The sequence below is a fragment of the Thermobia domestica genome, chromosome 8, assembly GCF_964235325.1.
Source record: "Thermobia domestica chromosome 8, izTheDome1.hap1.1, whole genome shotgun sequence".
Classification (NCBI taxonomy): Eukaryota; Metazoa; Arthropoda; class Insecta; order Zygentoma; family Lepismatidae; genus Thermobia; species Thermobia domestica.
In genome coordinates, this window is record NC_137461.1 from 119,226,007 (window position 1) to 119,250,586 (window position 24,580).

Here is a 24,580-nt window from a genome sequence, read left to right on the forward strand (position 1 = left end):
AAAAAAAAACTAAACTAAAGCATCATATCCTACCCATTATACATTCCAACACCACACAATTGTATATAGGGGTTGCATATCTCTCGGACGTTTGTTTCATGGCCAAATTATAATGAAAAACGAAGGATAATCATTTCTCCAGTCTAAGTTGAATCTTTGTTGTTTGGAGTGTTTTGTCCAATGAACACCAGATATCAATGGCATTATAATTGATTGTATGTGTAATGTATTAGCTTATTTTAAAATATATAAAACGATAATCATGCCTGCTATTCTGTATGGTTGCGAAATATGGTCGCTTACTCGGAAGAAAGAACATAGATTGAAAGTATTTGAGAACAAGATCCTGAGACGAATATTCGGATCCAAGAGAAACGGGAATAGGGGATGGCGGAAACTTCATAACGAGAAACTACATAATTTATACGGTTTATCCAACATTGTTAGGGTCATCAAATCTAGGAGGCTCAGGTCATGTAGCCAGGATGGAAGAAAGAACGAACGCTTTCTAAATCTTAACTGGAAGACCAATCGGAAAACGACTATTAGGAAGACCTAGCCGCAGATGGGAGGACAATATTAAGATGGATCTCGCAGCAATAGAAATACAAAGTAGAAACTGGATCGAATTGTTTAAGGATAGAAGTCAGTGGAGAGCTTTTGTGAACGCGGCATTGAACCTCCGGGTTCCATAGGCCATAGAGTTAGTTTATGTATTTGCTTATTACATACTGCATACAAGAAGAAAGAAAACACTGATCATATATGAATTAAAAACTGCAACCGGAAGTAGGCTCAAATCTTGCAAACGGTACGAGATATTGAAAAAGTAATCGAAAAAAATCTCCCCTTTACGGTATCTTTTGCCGATTTTTACCAAGACTTCTTTCACTTGTGTCTGCAAAGGGACATGTACAGATGTGAGGAATAAAGAGGAAATTCATGCTTATATATGAATTATGCGCTGTGTAGAGAGTGCAGGTGCAGCTAGTTATCTATATATTAAAATACTAGGTTTATATGTTTGTCTCCAAAGAAAAATTTATATGTTTCTCTCTAATCTTTTCGACAATGAGATCTCGAAAACCACAAGTGCTAGAAAGATTCCGTTTTCACTGGTCGATTGCAAATTTTGTGTAGATTGTCCAGTTCTAATTTAATATTTTTAAAAAAAAAAAAACATGGCCATTATTTCTTTATTAATTTTTTTTAGGAATACACTGGAAGTGTTGAAATATTTAAAAAGTAAAGCATCGTATCGTCCGAGTTATTCATTCCAAAAACACATATTTGTATACAGGGGTTACATGCCTCTCAGGCGTTTGTTTCATGGTCAAAATGATAATGAAGAACGAAGGATAACATTCCCAGTCTAAGATGAATCTTTATTGTTTGGAGTGTTTTGTCCAATGAACATCATATATCACTGGCATTATAATTAGTTGTATGTGTAATATATTTCCTTATTACGTACCACATACAAGAAGAAAGAAAACATTGGTCATACATGAATTAGAAACTTCAACCGGAAGTAGGCTCAAATCTTGCAAACGGTGCGAGTTATTGAAAAAATTATCAAAAAAAAAAAAAAATCTATCCTAGCCGATTTTTATCTAGACGTGTTTCACTTATGTCTGTAAACAGATGTTGTGAGGAATGACAAGGAAATTCATGCTCATATGTGAATGATGCGCTGTGTAGAGAGCGAAGGTTCAGCTAGTTATATAATTAGTTTATAAAACTGTTGTATTGTTTGTGGTGAAGTTTTTGCCAGTGAGCATATGTCCACGATCCTTATAAAGCAGGTCAGTTCTGTTTCACTATATCATTTTATGGTATTTCTATAAAACTTGTCAGTCATTTTTTTGTAGTAGTTTATAGTTCAACAAAGTCCTAGCTCTTATGTACACTCTAAGAATTATAAATATACATATTTGTTGCGTTATCATGGTTAAAGCTTTACTCGATCTCTGGTTATCTTTGTTAAAATAGGGGTAAACTATGAATCAGATTAGAATGTTTCAAACCGAATTATGGTTAATTTCATTTGGAAAGTAATCAGAAATAAATGTGTATAGTCAAAGACGTATATAAGAGTTATATTGGGAGATGCATTGCTTTCCTGGAGCAAATTCAATGAGAGATACTGGTTTTTCTGGATAAATTATATTAAAATTTGTAAAATTAACCCTAAAATTAGATGAAATTTACAGAAAAGTCAGGATTTCGGGAGAGTCCGGACTCGAAGAACCAACCCACATCCTCATTTGCGTATCCCTTCTCTGAATCTTTCGTTTCACAAGTTCGAGTAGAGTTTTAAAATCATCTTCGTTCATGCGCAAAAAATTTCTATATGCATTGATATCACTCACTCTCAATTCCTGAAGAAGCTGGTGATACGCACCCTGAGTATTTCTCTCTAAAATCCATTTCCTGGTCCAAATATTTCTATTTTTTCTATGCTTTCTTTTTATTCGTTTCCTTCACAACACAACCTTTATAGCACCTGCACTTAAAAGCATGGCTTGAGATAAATCCATCTTGTTCTTGAGTAAACTGGAAAATGACCGCGTGCTCAAACAACGGGTGGGAGGAAGAGCGAAAAATGACCGCATCTTTTTCTTCTTTTACGCGCCTATTTTTACGCTAGGTGTATGGGCCACCTTACGGACCGAAATTGCGCGCTGAAAAATACGCTAGTGTATGTTGGCCTTTAGGCGTAGTTTCACAATAAACTTACATGCTCATGTTGCAAGTGTTTTGCTGTGGACTGTACCTTCCATTTTGATTACAGACAATGATTTTTGCAAAAATGAAACAACTGTAATGGGAAACCAATTTGTCTAACAATGCAATTTTAGAACAATGTGTACAAACGTTGGTTTTGCTCAAAAACTGTCTACACAATTTGGTTCATTACAGTACCAGTCACTTGTACACCCAAGTGTTTCAGACAAACCATACCTATTGCAAGTAAAAGTGGGGTTCTTCATTTGAGATTTTACCATTCATTCCCGCTTCACCCACTTACGGAGGGAGATCGGAAAGATAGTTTTCTAAGAATTAGATTTTCTCTTTAGCATTATGTCACTTACACTTAAATAATCTTTTCCTCCGTTGGATTATTCTCGAGGAGTGGAATGATAAATACAGTGTTTCTTTCAGAAACAATGTTCCGTGGGGGGGGGGCACACTTAGTATTCCGGGGAGGCACTACTGATACTACTCTATTTATTATTATATTATAGACGTATTATTTGGTCTGCTTTGGGGGACAGTGCCCCCCCAAAAAAAAACAGGTATGGAAGAAACACTGGATAAATACCTTCTGTGATTTCCTATACGAGTTTTATCCTGTTCATTTATCTCCAACAATTTTCATATTAGTGGTACTGGACGTTTTATCTGATAGAAGCACCATGTCTTGGCGGCCATTTTGAAAACGGTGACCCATATTAAAAATCTTTTGTCACAACGCTGTTTAGTGTATGAAGATCTATTGAACGAGGTATCACTAGACCCATATTTTCGTTTAAAATTTCTAAGTTGGGCCTGAGCCCACATAAAAGGCGGCCCTGGAGAGCACCGCGACAACATCATTCGATTTTCCCCATGACTTTCCTATTTGAGTTCTTGTTTGGTTCATTTATGTTCAAGCGTTTTCATACTAGTGGTATTGGACGTTTATCTGATACAGGTAACATATCTTGGCGGCCATTTTGAATACGGTGACCGTTATTATTATTATTTTTTTTTTTTGCCACATCGCTTTTTAGTTTTTAAAGATCTATCGAACTAGGTGCCACACGTCCCATGTTTCCATTTAACATTTTAAAGTTGGGCCCAGGACCCCTTGAAGAGCGGCCCTGGAGGACACCGCGACATCACCATTCGATTTTCCCTATGGTATTTCCTATTTGAGTTCTTGTTCAGTTGATTTATGTTAAACCGTTTCCGAGATATTTCAGTGGAAAAATTAAAATGGGCCACCCTGTGTATATATATATATATATATATATATATATATATATATATATATATATATATATATATATATATATATATATATATATATATATATATATATATATATATATATATATATATATATATATATATATATATATATATATATATATATATATATATATATATATATATACAGTATGGCGCTAAATTCGTTGTACAAAAGCAGAGGAGTGATTCCTGAGAGTAAAACAAACAAAAAAAAATTCCAATAAACATAGGGCGAAAACCCCATCGTTTAGGTGTTATAGGCTGCCGAAATCATGAAAAAATGAATTTTAAAGGTTCATAGCTCCAAAACTATGGGACCTACCTTGGTCGGGTCAAGACTTCACTTAGGAACTAGTATGTGCCCTATCCAAAAATGCATGTTTCAGAATCCTGAGGTGCTTCCACAAGAATTTTTATAAAGGGAGTTTGACTACGGGCACATGATATAAAGTACTCTCCAACTCCCTCCATAAAAATTGTTGCGTGAGTACCTTAGGATGCTAAAACATGTAATTTTTAATAGAGCACATACTAGTTTCTAAGTGAAATCTTGACCCGACTATAGTAGGTCCCATAGTTTTGGAGCTATGGATCTTTAGAATTCATTTTTTCATGTTTTCGGCAGCCTATAACACCTAAACGATGGGGTTCGCCCTATGTTCATAGGAACTTTTTTTTTGTTTGATTTACTCTCAGGAATCACTCCTCTGCTTTTGTACAACGAATTTAGCGCCATACTATATATATATATATATATATATATATATATATATATATATATATATACACAGGGTGGCCCATATATGTACACTTTGATCTTATAACCTAGGGGAGAGTAAGATACGTGTATTAAAGTAAATAAAACTTTATAACTCTTAATAACCACCGGATCGATCTCAATCCAATTTTCAATATAGATGAGGTTCGGACCTGGGGTGGTTTTCATGATATCATTTTGACGGTAGAACTTAAGGGAGGGGGAGGGGAGGGGTGGATATATAAAAATAAATAAAACTTAGTAACTCTTGAACCACCCGATCGATCTCGATCAAATTTTCAACATAGATGTGGTTTGGCCGTGGGACGATTTTTGCCGTATCACTTTGACGGTACAACTTACGGGAGGTGGTTGTGAGGGAAGAGACATTTAAAAATGATTTTTAAAAAAATTCCCGATATTAGTGTCGAATCCATAGTTTTCGGGGTCGCTGAGCTGAACAGTGACTCTTTCGATCCTGTTTACGCCCAAATTCAGCCCCGAAACTTGAGGGAAGTGAAGGGGGAAGGAGAGATACATAAAATGATTAAAAAATAACCAATGTTAGTGTCGAATCCATAGTTTTCGGAGTCGTTAAGATGAACAGTAACACTTCCGATCCCGTTATGTCCAAATTCAGCCCCGTAACTTTGAAGAAGGGGAGATGCATAAAAATGATTTAAAAAATGACCTATATTAGTGTCGAATCCATAGTTTTTGGGGTCGCTAAGATGAACAATCACACTTCCGATGCCGTTTAATATATAGCCGATATATATAGGGTGTATCTTTAATGATTTGTCAAACTTCAAGGCATGATAGAGAATGACAAAAGAAGTGTTTTGAGATAAGAAGTTGTTATTCGAAAATGCGACGGTTCTGTGCTATAGCCCGCTGAAGATGTACTAAAATAGAACAAAAATGAATAGAACTGGAGAACGAATTGTAGGAGAAAGGTCGGATCAAAGGAAATAGTGCATTATTTGACCTGGAGATTCGACTCATGTACAAATCGATAAGGAACAGTGGTGGCGGAAGAGAAGAATCACAGAAATGTACTGTACGGAGCCTTGGGAAAAGGGCTATGGAGAATTGACAGTGTTTCAAGGGACATAACAAAACAGGAGGCGATTTGCCGGCGTCATGAAAGCTGTATAAATTATGGCAAAATGTGGGATCTCAAAGCCCAGATATCACGAAGGTTGAGAGCGATCCTAGGAAGTAGGATCCTTGTAGCAAGAAATATGTACGTAATAATTGCGTGAATGGTAATGGGAAGGACACATAATAAGGCTAGACAAAACTGAAAATTATACTGGTAAAAACAGCAAATGTACTTACATTCACAGCAGGTGCTCAAAATGGCGTCCCCTGGTTTCGATGCAGACAAGACATCGCCGGAATAAGTTTTGCCTCATCTTCTCGAAGATGCCTGGTTTCGTGCTAATGATATCACAGGCAGCGAGAATTTGTGCAAGGAGGGTTTCTTCATTCTGTACAGGTGTGTCGTAGTCAAGAGATTTTTTACATAACCCCACATGAAGAAATCAATTGGGTTGAGATCAGAGGATCGTGCCGGCCAACAAATAGGATCTCCCCTTCCGATCCACCTATGCGGATAGGAATAGTCAAAGCACTGGCGAGCAGCTACTCCAAAGTGGGCTGGAGCCCCGTCGTGCTGAACCCACATACGTTGACGAACATCAAGAGGTACATCTTACAATAATTCAGAGATTGTTTCTTGCACGATCAATGCATACAATGGTGTAGTTAAGCGAGGTGGTAAGAGATATAGTCCTATAAGCTTGTTACCGATGATGCCTGTCCAGATATTTACCCCAAATCTCTGTTGATGTCCACGCACAATGGTACCATGGGGATTTTCGTCGGCCCACACATGACTATTCCGGCTATTGAATACACCCTCTCTCGTAAAACAGTCTTCATCTGTGAAGAGGATCGCGGCACAAAAATGCGGGTCGTGCAAACAGCGCTGCACTAGCCATTCACTAAACACCACACAGGTTGCGAAGGTTGTATACCCCCCTACAATGCAGGTCTTAAACTTTCTGTGGATGATAGGGGTGTAGTTGTTCACGGAGTACTCTCTAAACAGTACTGTGATCAACCCCCACTTCATGTGCTAATACTCTAGTGCTAGTCGAAGGTTGTTCTGTTACACGATCAAGAACAACTTCTTCAAGATCTGGAGTCCTGGTTGTTTGTTTCCTACCATAGAAAGAATAGATTCCTCCAATAGAAAGAAATGCAGAGGTCTTATTAAACGCTTGCAGGGACATGGGTTTAGAAATAAATGCAGAGAAAACTAAATAGATGGAAGTGCGTTGGGACCGTAATACGGCAAATTATGAATGCATTAAAATATTAAATTATACTTTTGATAAAGTGGATACTTTCAAATATTTAGGATCAATATTAACAGACGAAAATCATATTCACGAAGAAATTAAATGTCGACTAAAAACGAGGAATTCGTGTTGTTATTCAGTTCAAAATCTCTTGTCGTCGCGAATTCTGTCGAGGAATTTGAAGCTTAAAATATATAAAATGGTAATCATACCTGTTGTTCTGTAAGGTTCCGAAACATGGTCGGTCGCTTACTCTGAGGGAAGAACATAGACTGAAAGTATTTGAGATCCTGAGACCTGAGACGAATATTCGGACCCAATAGGAACGGGAATGGGGAATGGCGGAAACTTCACGAGGAACTACATAATTTATACTGATTACCAAACATATTACGGTCATCAAATCTAGGAGGTTTAGGTGGACAGGCCATGTAGCTAGGATGGAAGAAAGTAAAAACTCTTTAAAAGTCTTGACTAAAAGACCAATCGGGAAAAGACCAGTAGGAAGACCTAGGCGCAGATGGGAGGACAATATTAAGATGAATCTCGCATTAATAGGAATACAAAGTAGAAACTGGATCCAGTTGGCTAAGGATAGAAGTCAGTGGAGAGCTTTTGTGAACGCGGCATTGAATTTCCGGGTTCCATAGGCCATAGAGTTAGTTAGCTTACGAAGCATGAGTAGATGCCTAGGCTGATACTATAAATAGATGAAATGCGCATTTACTGAAAAGATGGGTTCTACTGACATTGAACTTTTTATACTCTTCGTGTGCTAGGGCCTAGGGGAGAGGAGGACATAAGATTTCACAGTCATGCACAGTCGCACACCTTTATTTTCATTAAAAATGGAAAAGCCAAGATAAACCAATTTCATCTCACTTTTCTTTGTGGCAGTGGGACACAAATCATCACACTTATCTGCAAAAAACACTTTTCAAATCGGATTATTGGGAGAGCCTCCAGTTCCAAAGTTTGGGGGACATGTCCCCCCATTTCCCCGGAATTTTTTGGCCGTAACTACAGCTGAGACAACTTTTCAGCATGAGGAGAGGGGCATATCCTCCTCTGGCATTTATTGCAATTTGTGCCCAAGTAGCGGAAATGGAATTATTACATATTGATGAGACTACTAAACGCATTACAGCACGAAGTTCAGTTTGAAATACTACAGAATACGATTCTTTCTTTTAAGAAAATGGAAAAGCCAAGATAAATCAATTTCATCTTACATTCCTTTGTGGCAGTCGGACACAAATCATCACGCTTATCCCCAAAAGCACTTTTTACATCAGATTATTGGAGGGACATTCCCCCCCAGGGCCCACTCCTTGTCCCCCCGGGATTTGCGCCAAACTCACCTCCATTTGTACTATCGGTAGCTAGTGCGACCTACTTTGATGCTAGTGCAGCAATGTCTTTTCCTAATAAATACCACTGTGGACATGTTGTATTTATGTTGTTCACTCCCGATATTTCAAACGGTTCTACGTACGAGAATTACGACTCAGCTTCCACGTCGGATATTTGCCTCCGGCACGAAGAGTTTGTCCATTTCCTGTGAACATACCGCCGCCACTGTTCCTCATCGATTTGTATCTGAATCGAATCTCCAGGTCCAATAATGCACAATTTCTAGGGATGGGCACGAGTCGAACCAAAGGTAACTTTCTCGAGTCGAGTTCCGAGCCGAGTCACTGGTTTTGAGGTCGAGTTTGATAAATGGTTCGCTCGTGCAGCTCGTTTTAGCTCGTTTTAAAATCATGGCTTGATTAAGTGATTAGACTGGAAAGCGAAAGGTATGAGAAATGTAACCAGTAATGTTTAATACTTTAAGTGTTGCTCACGAGAGAGAACACTGCTTGCATTCCGTCTCGTCTCGATAACGAGACGACAATAGATATTTATAACGAGACAGCATTAAATATCGTGAGCACCATATAAGTATATACTGTAGTTCTTACTATCAAGGCTGAGACCTGCACGGTAGAAATTTTGAGCTCAAGCAGCACACCCCGAGTAGTGATGTCAACCGGCTCGACTCGGTTCAACTGAGTGAACAGCTCGAGCCAGCTCCATTGGGATAAGCCATCGGCTCGGCTCAATTTAGTCGATGGCTTGAGCTGGTTCGGTTGGGATAAGCCATCGACTTGACTCAACTGAACCGATAGCTCGAGCCGGCTTGGTTAGGATAAGCCACCAACTCTCTTAGACTCGACTGAGGTTTGAGTGGGCTCGGCTGAAACGAGTCCATCGGCTTCGGCTCTACTTGATCAACTGAGCCGATGGCTCCAGTGGGCTTGGTTAATGTAAGTCATCAACTCGGTTCGGTTTCGCTCAGGTGAGCCACCGGCTCAAGCCGACTCGATTGGGATGAGCCATCGGTTCGAGTCGGCTTGGTTGAGATGAGATAGGGATGCTCACTTCTCGATAGGGATGCGCACGAGCCGAGTCGAGTCGAGATTTAAGACTGTTTCGACTGAGCGCCATAAGAAGCGGAGGGGGTGGGGGTCAAAGTTGGTGTGAGAAGGGCTATGCTATATTATCGAAATACTTCAAATAAACTTTTGAATCGTAAAAGTAGTATAAGATGGACAATACGAACGGTGGTAGTTTCACATATTCGCAAAAGAAGAATGGGTAGAGTAGTCTCCGCCGCCTCACGAACTTCCGCCGCCATCTTGAAATCCGCCATTTTGATCAATTAGAGCCAGATTGTTCTCAAAAACTCGACTATGAACTTTAATGATCGTTATTTGTACTTATTTGGGAGATTTAATGCAATCTTTATAGTTAATTATGAAAATCCAGAAGACTGATACTCATATGTTGAAAGCTTGGATTATCACGAAAGCACACGTAAGCTAAACATATCTACAAGCCAAGAAAACTAACAGTGATATTTGATATTCAACAGTGAAATGTGATAATAATAATCTAATAATATACAACTTGGATATGAAGTTTCACGGTTAGTTTTCTTCGCTTGTGGATATGTTCAACTTACACGTGTTTTCGTAATAATCCAAACTTTCAACATACGAGTATCAGTCTCCTAGACTTTCATAAATAACTATAAAAATGGTCCTAAATCTCCCAAATAAGTACAGACAACAATCATTAAGGTTCATAATTGACTTTTTGAGAACAACCTGGACTTAATTGATGTATCACATGACTACCTTTCCATTTCAAAAAATATCACATATTCCAAAATGGCGGATTTCAAGATAGTGGCGGAAGTTCGTGACCCACTCCGCCCATTCTTCTTTTGCTAATATGTGAAACTACCATCGTTTCTATTGTCTATCCTTCACTATTTTCACGATTCAAAAGTTTATTTTATGTATTTCAATAACATAGCATAGCCCTCCCACAAACTTTGACCCCCTCCCCCTCCGCTTATTATGGCGCTCAGCCGCTATAACTTTGCACATATTTTCACATTCTCTATCAGTCGCACTATGTCTCATCCCGCAACTCAATTCATCCATTTGGACCCTTTACTTGTAAGTGAAGTCTTGACTCGACTATGTAGGTTCTATATTTTTGGAGCTATGGACCTTTAAAGTTTATTTTATTTATTTATTTATTTTTTCATGTTTTCGGCATCCTATAGCTCCGAAAGGAAGCATTTGTGCACCCAGGATGGTCTATACTTTTTTTCTTATCTTGATGTCAGGAATCACTCCCAAACGTTGTCGGTGTTGTTTTGAAACACCCTTTATATTTTAAGGAGATACATATTGTCCTTGTGCTGTGTAAAAATTCCGGAAATTTTGAACCGATTAGAAAAAATCTTTTGATCGGAAATATTGTCAACGGAAAATATAATTTAAAAACTACCGGTATTTCTTCGCCTGATTTTCTGTAAAACTATTTCTTATTTTCTGTAACGTGTCTGCAGCATATATGCATACAACGTATTTCGCTAGCAGGAAATACTTAAAGTAACAGCTTTTAATTTTTCTTTTTAGTTTTCTGATTTTTGATAAAAATTCCTCTTTATTATTTGTATTTATATTTTTCGAACAAATCAAAGAGATGATCTTATTTACATATATACACATACACCGCACAAGTGCGTAAATTTGAGCAGCGACAAATATATTAAAGAATTTAACATGTGAAATTTCCGTTCGTTATTATAAAAGACTAACAAAATACCCGTTCTTCGCACGGAGAGAATGCGTTTCATTTTGGGTATAAAGAGCAGCAAAACTGTCACCAATGAACTTAGGAACCCCCAAAACTATGAATTCGATACTAGTATCAGTCATTTTCAGTTACTTTCACATGTCATTTTTCCCCTTTATGAGTAACTAATGGGGTCTTAATTTGGATTTATACGGCATCAAAAGTGTCACTGTTCATCTCAGCCACCCCGCAAAGTATGGATTCGACACTAATATCGGCCATTTTCGATCATTTTTATATATCCACCCCTTCTCCCTTCCCCAAGTTGCGGCGCTGAATTTTGATTTAAACTGCACCGGAAATGTCACTGTTCATCTGAGCGGCCCTGAAAACTATGGAATCACACTAATATCGATCATTTTGCATAATTTTTATATATCTCCCTCCTCCCCCAGTTTGCGGGGATATATTTGAATTTAAACGGCATCGAAAGTGTCATTGTTCACCTCAGTGACCCCGAAAACTATGGATTCGACACTGATATAGGTTATTTTCAATCATTTATATATATATATATATATATATATATATATATATATATATATATATATATATATATATATATATATATATATATATATCTCCGCTTCCTCCTCCTATAAGTTGCGGGCCTGAATTTTTATTTAAACAGCATCGGAGATGTTACTGTTAATCTCAGCAACCACAAATACTATGGATTTGACACTAATATCGGTCATTTTTGATCATTTTATGTATCTCCCTCCCTTCCCCCAAGTTGCAGTGCTGAATTTGAATTTAAGCTTCATCGGAAATATCACTGTTCATCTCAACAGCTCCGAAAACGACGAGTTCGACACTAAGATCGGTAATTTTCAATATATATCCGTACTTCCTTCCTCCAAGTTGCACTTTCAAAGTGAAATGGTAAAATCCATCCCCGGCCCGCATCTCATGTATGTTGAAATTTTTAATCGAGATCAGTCTGGCGGTTCAAGAGTTATTAAGTTACAAATATAGTCACTTCCATTTTATATATGTAGATAATTTTTCGCATTAGAAAACAGGTATTTTTTTACATAGAAAATTTTGTACATAAAGTTTATATTAATGTCTGTATTTGAATGTTAAATTATAGTAATTATATGTCTTAGTGCATGAGTATTAGTGAAATTTGCCTACTGCTCTTTCTTTTAAGAAGGAATTTGATTAAAATTAACAAAATTTCACCAGATCAAATAGCACATTAAGAACTCAGTTTCATTCAAGAGCCCTGTTGAAACAGAAACACTTCATGATAGTAGATGTGTATGCAATTGTAAAAGTTCTGTAATTAATGCACAACCAGGAGTAAACGACTAAAAGGCACATAAAGGAAATGAGTGCATACTATTAATTTTCAAGAATAATTACAAGTTTTATTTTCGAATGCTTCTTTTTTTTAAATATTCACAATATTGAAATTTCTCAATTTACATTTTTCACGCGTTCGAAAAATAACTGTTCCATTGCTAGTAAAACTAACCTAATACAAAGATTTTTGTTATTTTCCCAATTTTTTCGGGAGAGAAACCGGAAAAAAATGTTTTTTTACCAGCCGGTTCAAAATTTAAGGAAATGTTACAACACTAGGCACACTAGTATTCGGGGGGCACTGCTGGTACTATTCTATTTATTATTGTATTATAGACGTATTATTTTTTACAGTGTACAGGTGCGGATCCAAGGGGAGCTATAGCCCCCTTCACACTCAGGTATACACTGGATAAAATAGGCTTCAATCTTGCTTTACATTGGATAAAGCGGCAAACTATAGTTTAGCCCTCCTCGATCATATCCTGGATCTCCCACTGTATATATATATATATATACTAGCAGCGTTCACCCCGCTTCGCTGCGGTCACCCCGGAACGCAATAAACTTTGTTACTTAGATAATTTTTACTTTTTCGCTTTCAAGTGATATGATAAAAACCATAGAAGATTGCAGTAAATGTTAACATTATATCGCCTGTCATTTATGTTAACCCGCCCCGCTTCGCTGCGGTCACCCCCGAACGCAATAAACTTTGTTACTTAGATAATTTTTACTTTTTCGCTTTCAAGTGATATGATAAAAACCATTATAACGCCTGTCATTTATGTTAACCCGCCGAGTGACACGGTCATGCGGGTTGCATATACATACGTTTATTTTTATACCTATGATGAACTAACAAAGGATTTGTACGTTATGGACACCTGAATGGTCAATTATCTCAAGACACTGGTAATTGAAAATTAAAGTGATATGATAAAAACCATCTAGGGTCCAAATCCTAATAACCCCCCAAAAATAAAAGAAATTGGTTCAGCCGTATTAGCGTGATGAGCGGACAAAGGATTTGTACGTTCTCTTTTATATATATATATATATATATATATATATATATATATATATATATATATATATATATATATATATATATATATATATATATATATATATATATATATATATATATATATATATATAATTGTTGTTTCTGAGTGATTAGTTTCTTCGAAATTATTTTTAAAAATATGGGAAGAGTTTCGAGACATTCGAGTCTAATCAAGATTTTTACGAGCGGTCTCGATTCGACTCGAATTTTACAAAATGTGTCTCTACTCGAATCGAGTCGAGATTCGAGACATGTCTCGACTACTGCGCATCCCTACTTCTCGGTTCGGCTTGATATTGAATAAGCTGTGAGCCAAGCCGCTCAAGTCCTTGACAACCCTAAACCCAGGCAGAGCAGTTTTAAACATATTTGTCTGGTATGCTATAACTTTTAACAAATTTTGGCCAAAGCCCGAATACTTGTTCATCCGGAACTCAAACCCAGAACCTCGTGAATGATGTCCTTGCGTCCTAGATTTCACGACTACCGAAGTCGGCAGTCAACTAGTTTTTAGTATTCAGAAACAAACCGCCTATCTTTCAAGTTTAAATACAGAATTTCATAATAATAATAATAATAATAATAATAATAATAATAATAATAATAATAATAATAATAATAATAATAATAATAATAATAATAATAATAATAATAATAATAAAGTTGTAGTGGAAGTAGAAACATTGATAATAATTACGGTATATTGTCTATGTAGAATAAGTGAAAAGGGAACTTGAAACTACTCACAGGATTTGGCTCGATCTAGTTCGTTTTGGCTCGACTCGGCTCGAAACTCGACCCAAATTCGAGTCGAGTTCTCGAGTCGAGTTAAAGATGTATGTTTCGAGTCGAGTTGAGTTTCAAGAAAAACTCGCTTGAACTCGCTCGTGCCCATCATTAACTATTTCCTTTGACCCGACCTTTCCCGACAATTCGTTCTCTAGTTCTATTCGTTTTTATTCTATCTTGCTATAGCTCAGTACTGACACATTTTCGGATAAGAACTTCTTATCTTAAATCACTTCTTTTGTTATTCTCCATTGTTGAGTGTATTGTTTTTCTTTTACAAAATATTTAGTCTGAACAGCTATAACGTAAGAGAATAGATGCCAGGCTATGGTCAGTGTCCTTGGCTCCCTTCGCTCTCGGAGGCTGGCCTTTTTCTCCCCCCCCCCCCTTTTTTTTTTTTTTTTTTTTTTGTAGAAAGTGAACATGAGCCGTCACGAAGGGCAGTGTGTGTGTGTTTTTTAGACAGTCGAAACGTATGTGGTGGATGTGTCTTGTGTCGAACTATTGTGGTGCAATGAAACATTCAGTGAGAACTTCACATACAGTACATACCTGTGTCCACTAGTGTATATTAAATATTTTGTTAATTAAATTAGCTATATTTTAACCAGGTTCCGATTCATTCCTCTAAACAAACAACAAGTAGCGAGGCGCAGAGAAGGTTTAGTAAATAATGGGAAATGCTTTCGTGCATGCATCCCGAATATTTGGTCCTCCTAGTGAAGCCGGATTTTGCTGTTACAAAAAATCGTAAAGGCTAAAAACAGAGCAATATTTTGAACTGTGTGTATATATGTGTACTGTCTTTTTAGTAGTGTTCGAAGAAGAAAGAAAAGTGAAATTGTAAAGAACACCAGCGTAATTTGTGCAACCGCTGAACTGCCTGTATCTCGTTCACCGCCCCCCCCCCCTCCGTTGATTGTTTAGCCGTGTAGTGAAAAGTGACCAACGATGGAACAATTAGTTGCTTCCAAAACTGTCACCAAACGCGAAATAACGCGCTTGGAGAATAAAATAAACAGTGAGTCCTTCAATAAAGCTTTAGTGAATACGTACATAGAGAAGGCAAATCAACTAGCAGATGACTGTAAAAAACTTGTGTTAGATCTTACAAGAACTTGTGATCAACAGACATTTGATACGTATGACAAAGAAATAGAAACAATGCAAGACAGAGTTGACGAATTAATTGATAAATTGGTGGTAATGAAGCAATCAGAAAGTGTTTCATCAACATCAAATGAAAACGTAACCTGTTCAAAAGTGAGTGAAGTGCGATTACCGAAGTTGGAATTACCAACATTTGATGGTTCTTTAAAAGATTGGTTGTCGTTTCGGGATCTTTTCGTGGCATCCGTGGGCAGTAATGCATTATTGAATGGAGCGCAAAAGCTTCAATATTTGAAGGCATCTTTGCGTGGCGAAGCGGCAATACTTGTATCCTCGTCGCCAAAAGTGCCTTTACATCGCCGTGACGGGTATGTGACGGCGCAGTACACCAAGGAAGGGATGGTTGCATAAGAAATTGTGATTAATTTTGAAGAGTTTTTATTTTGACTAGGGAAATAACGTAGGTATAGGGAGTAAAGGCACAGATTTGAACCGTCAGTACACTGCCATCTCTAAAAAGATTCGTATTCTCAGTTTTTCAATTTATTGTCTTATATGTTAAATTAATAACTGCTAACAATTGCTACTAGCGCTTTTTACTCTTCAGAAATTTCCTACGACATGTTCGCAGAACGCTTTTCTAAGTCCTAAATTTGTGCGTGAATTATTTCATTCGCTTCACTGACCTTATTTGAGAATGGAATCTAATTACACTGAGCGTGAATGTGTTTCGCTGTTGTCAAGCAAGGGCCGTAATAAACATAAATAAGGTTCTTATTATTAAATAAAACACAGAAGTATTTATTGTGTGTATAGCACAATATAATACAGTAACTAAGCAACATGATAATCACTAACACCAGCAGAATTTTTTCCAACGGGAGGGGGTGGCAAAAGGCCCACATAAAGTTTTTTTTATTTATTGCCCTATATATATTGTTTAAATTCATAAAATTTATAATTGGTAGCATATATCTTCTTACTTTTTAAAATCGCCGCTGTAGCCTATTAGTCAGAACATTCATCTCCAGACACGATGTAGAGAGAAGAGAAAGAAAGAGATATGACCAGTAGCGTAACTAATTTTACTGCGCCAGGGATCGATTAATAATCAATTTACTCATACCCACCGCCTGCCCCAGGAATTTCAGCTGCTGCGTTATATATATGTTTATATGTCAAAAGGGCCAGACAAAAGGGCGAGGAAAGGGCTCAAGGCAAAACGGGCCCACGTCAAAAGGGCCCCGCGTCAAATGAACCCGTGTCAAAACGAGATCTCCGCAACAAAAGTGAACGAGTCAAAACGGCACCGCGTCAAATGGATCGGGCTCAAAAGGGTCCTGCGACAAAAAAGACCCGAGTGAAAAGGGACCTGGTCGAAAGATCTCCGCAACAAAAGTGAACGAGTCAAAACGGCCCCGCGTCAAATGGATCCGGCTCAAAAGGGTCCTGCGACAAAAAAGACCCGAGTCAAAAGGGTCCTGCGTCACTTTCCCGAGTAAAAACGGCCCCGTGTGAAAAGAGCCCAGGTCAAAAGGTATCCGGTCAAAATAACCCGGGTAAATGTCCACCCGCGACAAAAGGCCCCGACTAAAAACGGCCCCGGGTCATGAGATCTTCACGACAAAAGGCCCTGTGCCAAAAGGGCCCGAGTCCAAACTGCCCCGCGTCAAAAGGAGCCGGGTCAAAAGGGCCTGCGACAAAGTGGCCCTGGGTCAAAAGAGGCCCGGTCAAGAGGGCCCGCTCAAAAGGGCCCGAGTGAGAAGGGCTCCGCGTCAAAATGTCTCCGCGACAAAAGGCAAGAGTCAAAACAATCCCTGGTCAAAATGATCCGGCTCAAAAGGTCTCGAGTTTATAGGGCACTGCGTCAAAAGAGCCCGGGTCAAATGGACCCCGCTTCAAAAGGTCCCGTTTCAAAACAGCCCAGCGTGAAAAAGGCCTTGGTCCAATGTTCTCCGCGACAAAATGACCAGATTCAAAAGGGCCCCGTGTTAAGAGGGGTAGAGTCAAAAAGGCCCTACGTCAAATGGACCGTACCAAAAGGGATACGTTACAAAAAGGCCCGAGTCAGAAAGGCTCGGTCAGAAGGTCTCGCGACAAAAAGACCCGAGGCAAAACGGCCCTGCGTCAAACGGGCCCGAGTAAAAACGGCTCTGCGTGAAAAGAGCCCTGGTCAAAAGGGCCCGGATAAAAGGACTCCACGACAAAACTGCCTGAGTCTAAACGGCCCGGGGTCAAAAGATCTCGACGACCAAAGGGCTCGAGTCTAAAGGGCCCGCGTGAAAGGGTCTCCGCGAAAAAAGGGCCCCCGTATAAACGGCCCCAATCAAAAGGGCCCGGGTCAAAAGAACTCTAGTTAAAAGGGCCCTGCGTCGAAAGATCCCGAGTCAAAAGGACCCCGACTAAAAAGGGCCTTATGTCAAATGGACCCATGTCAAAACGGGCCCCGCTACAAGAAGGCCTTAGCCAAAAGGTCCGGGTCAAAAGTCTCCGCAACAAAAGTGTCCGAGTCAAACCGGCCCTGCGTCAAAGGGTCCCGGGTGAAAAGGGTCCTGCGAGAAAAAAAGACAAGAGTCAAAAGGGCCCTGCGTCAAACGGGCCCGAGTAGAAACGGCCCCGAGTTACAAGAGCGCAGGTCAAAAGGGCTCGGGTAAAAGGGCCTCACGACAAAAGGCCCTGAGTAGAAACGGCCCCGCGTTAAAATTGCCCGGGTCAAAAGGGCTCGAGTTAAAAGGGCCCTGCGTCAAAAGAGGCAGGGTCAAAAGGGCCCCGCCTCAAAAGGGCCTGAGTCAAAACGGCCCAGCGTGGAGAAGGTCCGAGCGAAAGGGCCCCGCGACAAAAAGAGACGAGTCAAAAGGGCCCAGCGTCAAAATTGCCCGGTAAATACGGTCCACGTGTAAAAAGCCTGAGATGAAAGCAACAGTGGAAATCAGGCATGCACAAGGGGAAAGTATCCCCTTAGTAAGTTGAAGTGTTTGTGCAAAAGAAGGAAAAATATCTGTAGTTATTAGTAACAAATAGGAAATTTGAATGGTGAAATTAGTTTTGTTTGGCTGTTGACTGTTCTGCAACAATCGCTATTGCTTAAGTCGTTCTCCATTAAAGTTTGTTTGAACTTCCGACTGTCTGAGTTTGTATTCTTGATACATAGCCTAATCAAACTCTATCTATTATTGACTTTCCCCTTAGTTCTAAAATTTCATTTCTACCCCTGGATCAAAGTATAGAATGAAAAATATTCTGTGGAAAAGATTAGTATAATGTTGCTGTGAGAAGACATATGTGGATCTGTATACAGGTCATTGGGACAGAACAATAATAACGACATGCGTAGACGCACTGATTTGGAGTGGATGTTTCCTTCTGAGTACTCATATCTTTATAGGGAATATATACTTGACACAGCGTACCATTTAAATCTGCGCAGTACGTGAATTCCGCCATATTGCATATCACACAATATTGTTTTAAATGTAAAAGGTTATGATTTTACACTTCAACCTAGGCTTGAATATTCTCCCAAATGAGAATGTGAACTTATTTTTTACACATTATCTGTTTGGGACAGGGAATGCTATGTTTGACATATGTATCTAATAGAAAAAATGTATTGTGACAGGGCAGTAACAAAGAGACGCATGAACGGAGTAAACGAAAATGTTACAATTTGGCATTGGTGTAGAAACAGCGTTAAATGATTTAGTGTACATCATGGCAGCCATCTTGAATTCCGTATATTGTATACCACACAGTGGGTGATATCAATAAAACGGAGAAGTTACTCATTATTCCCTAATTTCTAGTAGTTACTCGCATTGGTATCAATAAAAAGAGAACTGAGCACTACTCGTCTCGGCTGACCTCGGAGAAACCCCGACGTTTTGGAGACACCACACCTCTATTCTCGAGCCGAGTAACTATTTCGCGTTTGATATCAATAAAAATCAGACTCCTCTGTGATGCTAGTAACTTCTCCAAATTTGTGGAGCAAGCTAAAGAGGTGACTCCGTGCGAAATATGGCAGAGAATATGATTGTTTTACTACGTAGAAAAACTTATAAACTGCATAGAAATGTTAGAAATGGAGATTACAAAAAGCATTATAAGTTTATGAAAGAAAATGTAGAGTGGTTAGCACATTTTTTAAGGAGAATCAACCGAAATTCGGGGTGGTGGACTACTTAATGATGAAAAGATGCGGGTTGATTCTCCGAATTTCGGTTGATTCTCCTTAAAAAATGTTGTGCTAACCACTCTACATTGGGTGATATCAATAAAAATAAGTAACTACTCCTGAGAAGTCCTGCTCGAGAATCGGAGTAACTACACCTGGAATAATCTTCTCCCTCAATTTCATATCATTAAAACAAGCCACTACTCAGGTCTAGTCTACTCCAGATTTATGAACGTTTACTCGCGCTTCCTCTGCACGTAGCACTGAGTCGCATCAATAAAAGAAGTGGTTACTCATTTCTCCCATCTGTTGGGCGGTCATTTCGTTGTGGGTAACTTATGGCGCAGTATCCTAAACCCCATGGAAGGGACAAGTAGTAACGACAGCTTCAATCAAAGTGCATTTGTGGATATTATAAAAGAGTTTTCAGTGGTACTTTCAAAGTCACAGTTAGCAGAAAGTAAACGAAGGAAAGCCGAAGCTTTGAAGGAAGTACAGTGAAATGCAACGAAATATGAAATACATCTACAAATGAGACACAAATCCAAAAGAGAATCTTTAATATCTGAGTGAGCATAAAAAAAAAAAAAAACACGAACCTCTTGGAACTGATGGATGTTGATTGGAATCCAGCAATATCAAGATTAGCACGATAAGTGCATATCACGTGTTGTCCAAGATTGTTTGTCTTTAAGAACGAAATCAGACACTTGGCCCCTTTGTTTCCTTTTTTAAATAGTCCAGCCAGTCACGTCATAAAGCACGTCCATCTGTTTGCGTTTTCCACACCATATGTGTCCCCTTTCACCTTGGCATAAAAAATATACATTCTCATGTATACACCCTTCCTATCAGCGTTGAGTTGAGTTGATTTTGAGTTTAATATCCTTTTCAGTAGCGAGGCTATATGAGACGGGACCCACTGATCAACGTGGAATCCGAACCATATGAGCTCCCGCCGGGAATCGAACGCGGGTCTCTCATGTCAAACGCATGTACGCTATGCGCTTAGCCACGAAGGAGCTCTTCCTATTAGCGTATTCGTCTTCAAAATACTAGGTTTCTTTATTGCCACGTGTGTATAGTCAAGTGCTTCGATAGCACCCGGAAATGTATATTGTTCTTGCCACTCTGCCTTTGCTGTTTGAATATTATACACACCTCTGGAAACAATCAATTTTCATATTTCGCAATAATCGCATCCATTACACTTGTAGTAGTCATAGACACAGTACTTTGAGCCACAACAGAATCCCCTAACATTCAGACCTGGAATCCCGGATCACTCACGTAAAGCAAGAAAACCCGCATCTTTTCGTCATTACGTAGTGCACCATCTCAAATTTCCGTTGATTCTCCTAAAAAATGTTGTGCTAACTACTCTACATTTTCTTTCATGAACCTGTTTTTTGTAATCTCCATTTGCAACATTTCTATGCAATTTATAAGTTTTGCTACATAGCAAAACAATCATATACTCTGCCATATTTCGCACGGAGTCACCTATTTAGCTTGCTCCACAAATTTGGAGAAGTTACTAGCATCACAGAAGAGTCTTTGATTTTTATTGATATCAAACGCGGAGTAGTTACTCGGCTCGAGAATAGAGGTGTGGTTACTTCAAAAGGGCGGGGCTTCTCCGAGGTCAGCCGAGACGACTAGTGCTCAGTTCTCTTTCTATTGATACCAATGCAAGTAACTACTTCAAAATTGGGCGTAATGAGTAACTTCTCCGTTTTATTGATATCACCCATTTTCTTTCATAAACTTATAATGCTTTTTGTAATCTCCATTTCCAACATTTCTATGCAGTTTATAAGTTTTTCTACGTAGTAAAACAATCATATACTCTGCCATATTTCGCACGGAGTCACCTATTTAGCTTGCTCCACAAATTTGGAGAAGTTACTAGCATCACAGAAGAGTCTTTGATTTTTATTGATAACAAACGCGGAGTAGTTACTCGGCTCGAGAATAGAGGTGTGGTTACTTCAAAAGGGCGGGGCTTCTCCGAGGTCAGCCGAGACGACTAGTGCTCAGTTCTCTTTTTATTGATACCAATGCGAGTAACTACTACAAAATTGGGAATAATGAGTAACTTCTCCGTTTTATTGATATCACCCATTGAGGGAGGAAATTACTCCAGCTGTAGTTACTCCGATTCACGAGCAGGACTTCTCAGGAGTAGTTACTTATTTTTATTGATATCACCCAGTATTTCGAAATATATAGAGGTAGATGCGTGTCACATAAATTGATGCTAGAATCTTCCTACAAATTACCTTCATTGTCCGTTTCAAAAGCATCGGAGTCTACATTACTTATTATTTCCGTAATCCTTCGGGCGCGAAAATACGCCACTATCATAACCACGAGTTGTCCCGGTGTTATTCATACCCAAAGGTTAACTAAAAAGACGAAGTGAATCTTAACTAATTACAAGAAGCAGTTGCGGCGATTGGACGTTAAAAGTGGGGGGGGGCAAGACATGATCTGAATATTTGTATATCAATTTTAATATACAAATTTCCCTGGTTGAAACCATATACATTAATAGGCCATTTCAGAAAGGTGGGGGGCAACTGCCCCCCTTTGCCCCCCTAATCGCCGCCCATGACAAGAAGGGTGTTCAAACACACTTCCACTGGCTAATAGAAAAAGGAGAACAAAAATAGCTACATGTTTTTTTCTTTCTCAGTACTCATATCTTTATAGGGAATATATTCTTGACAAACATATAATTTAAATCTACGCAGTACGTGACCCGTACCCACGAAGGTGACAAATATTCGTGAAAAGTAAACAGAAGAGAGTAGTTTTATGTTGCTGTTGTTTCCTTCCGTCGCAGGAACTGACCTTGGTAGGTGCGAGGCAACCAAGACCAAAGTTGTCTCCCTGACTGAACGCCTTGTAACAAGAGAGCAACTATAGTTGTCCATGGGTCTCACGTCTCATAGTTCTAAGTATTTGCAGCTATACAGCGAGCTGTGTGCGTTCTGTGCCACTCTATGTCCCCCAGCTGTGGCTGTTTGCGAAAATATTGTTTGATTTTCATTGGGGTAAGGCAAGACAATCTCAAGAGAAGCCCTTCACCGTAGCGAGTGACGTCACACAAAGTAGTGATAGGCAGGCGCACAATGTGCTGGGTGGAGACACCTAGCTCAACACGAGAGTTTTTTTTAAAGAAACAAGCCGTTTTACAGACATTTTTGTAAATCATGATATATATACAGGATGTTTCAAAACAACACCGACAACGTTTGGAAGGTGATTCCTGACACCAAGATAAGACAAAAAGTATAGACTAACCTAGGTGCACAAATGCTTCCTTTCGGAGTTATAGGCTGTCCAAAACATGAAAAAATGAACTTTAATGGTCCATAGCCCCAAACCTATGGGACCTACTCGGGTCAAGACTTCACTTAGGAACTAGCGTGTACTCTATCCAAAAATACATGTTTCAGAATCGTGCGGTACTTCCGCAACAAATTTTATAGAAGGAATTTGGCTACGGGCATATAATTTGAAACACTCACCAACAACCTCTATAAAAAATGTCGCGGAAGTACCGCAGGATTCTGAAACATGGATATTTGGATAGTGCACATATTAGATCCTAAGCTAAGTCTTGACCCGACTACGGTAGGTCCCATAGTTTTGGACCTTTAACTTTCATTTTTTCGCGTTTTCGGCAGTCTATAACTCAAAGGAAGCATTTGTGCACACAGGTTGGTCTATATTTTTTGTCTTATCTTAGTGTCAGGAATCAGCTCCCGAACGTTCTCGGTGTTGTTTTGAAACACCATGTATATAGTAATTTTGAATGATACGCACTAAGTGCTAAGAAGATATATATATATATAACTTAAATGCTATCACATTAAAATTGTTATTGTCCGCAGAATAATGGTAATAGAAAACATACGTATTATATATAAAAAAAATCTTAGAAATTATATTTCTGACAAAAATTTCAAGAGGATAATAGGTTAGTAGGATTTATAACTACGGGTTCTTCTAAAATCTTTGCATCATGCTAGATCGCATAGAGAATATTTCGTTTAAATAAAACATATCTGATTAGAAAGAGATTACACTTCAAAGAGAAATATTTAAATTCAGTTTAACTTTTAAATAGTTGATGAATCAAACAAATGGAAACAAGTGGCATGAAAGGTAACTGAGAAATTTAGTATTTGGAGAAGCAAAAAAGTAATGTGCAGGATACAGAAATTTCTCGTGTCGTCTCGGAAACGAGACGAGAAGTGTATGTTCTAATAAGAGTTCAGACAAGAAGTGTATGCCCAAGTTAGAGACAAGGCGAGAAACGACAATTGTTGTCTAATTTTTGAGACAAGATATTTATCAAGTCTCATCCGAAGTCTTAGATACCAGTGTTTTAATATTACATCATTCATAATAAAAGTTCATAATTTATAACAGTGGTTGTACGAACACAATGAAGAGTAAAATGAAATCTTTCAGTTTTACGTCCCACGCTTATGCCGGTTAGGCTAGAGGTGACGGTGATGATGAGAAATGAATGGGTTTGGGTACAAAACCTCGCGGCCAGAACCTCGCGGCGACAACCTCGCGGACCAAAACCTCGCCTCCCAAAACCTCGCGGCCCAAAATCTCGCCAGGCCGAAACCTCGCCTGGCCAAAACCTCGCCGCCCAAAACCTCGCGGGACAAAATCTCGCCAGGCCAAAACCCCGCCTGGCCAAAACCTCGCGGGGCCAAAACCTCGCGGGTCAAAATCTCGCGGGGCCAAAACCTCGCGGGCCA

General features: G+C 38.9%; 1 protein-coding gene across 1 annotated transcript in view; it reads left to right on the forward strand.

The window, feature by feature from the left end:
- The first annotated feature begins 15,460 nt into the window (after positions 1–15,460).
- The window catches only part of LOC145692276 (uncharacterized), a 32,754-nt gene continuing 23,634 nt past the window's right edge, over positions 15,461–24,580 (forward strand). The window contains exon 1 of the mRNA XM_081767573.1: positions 15,461–15,872. Within this exon, the coding sequence (XP_081623699.1) occupies positions 15,461–15,872 (412 nt within the window). The remainder of the gene's footprint in view (positions 15,873–24,580) is intronic.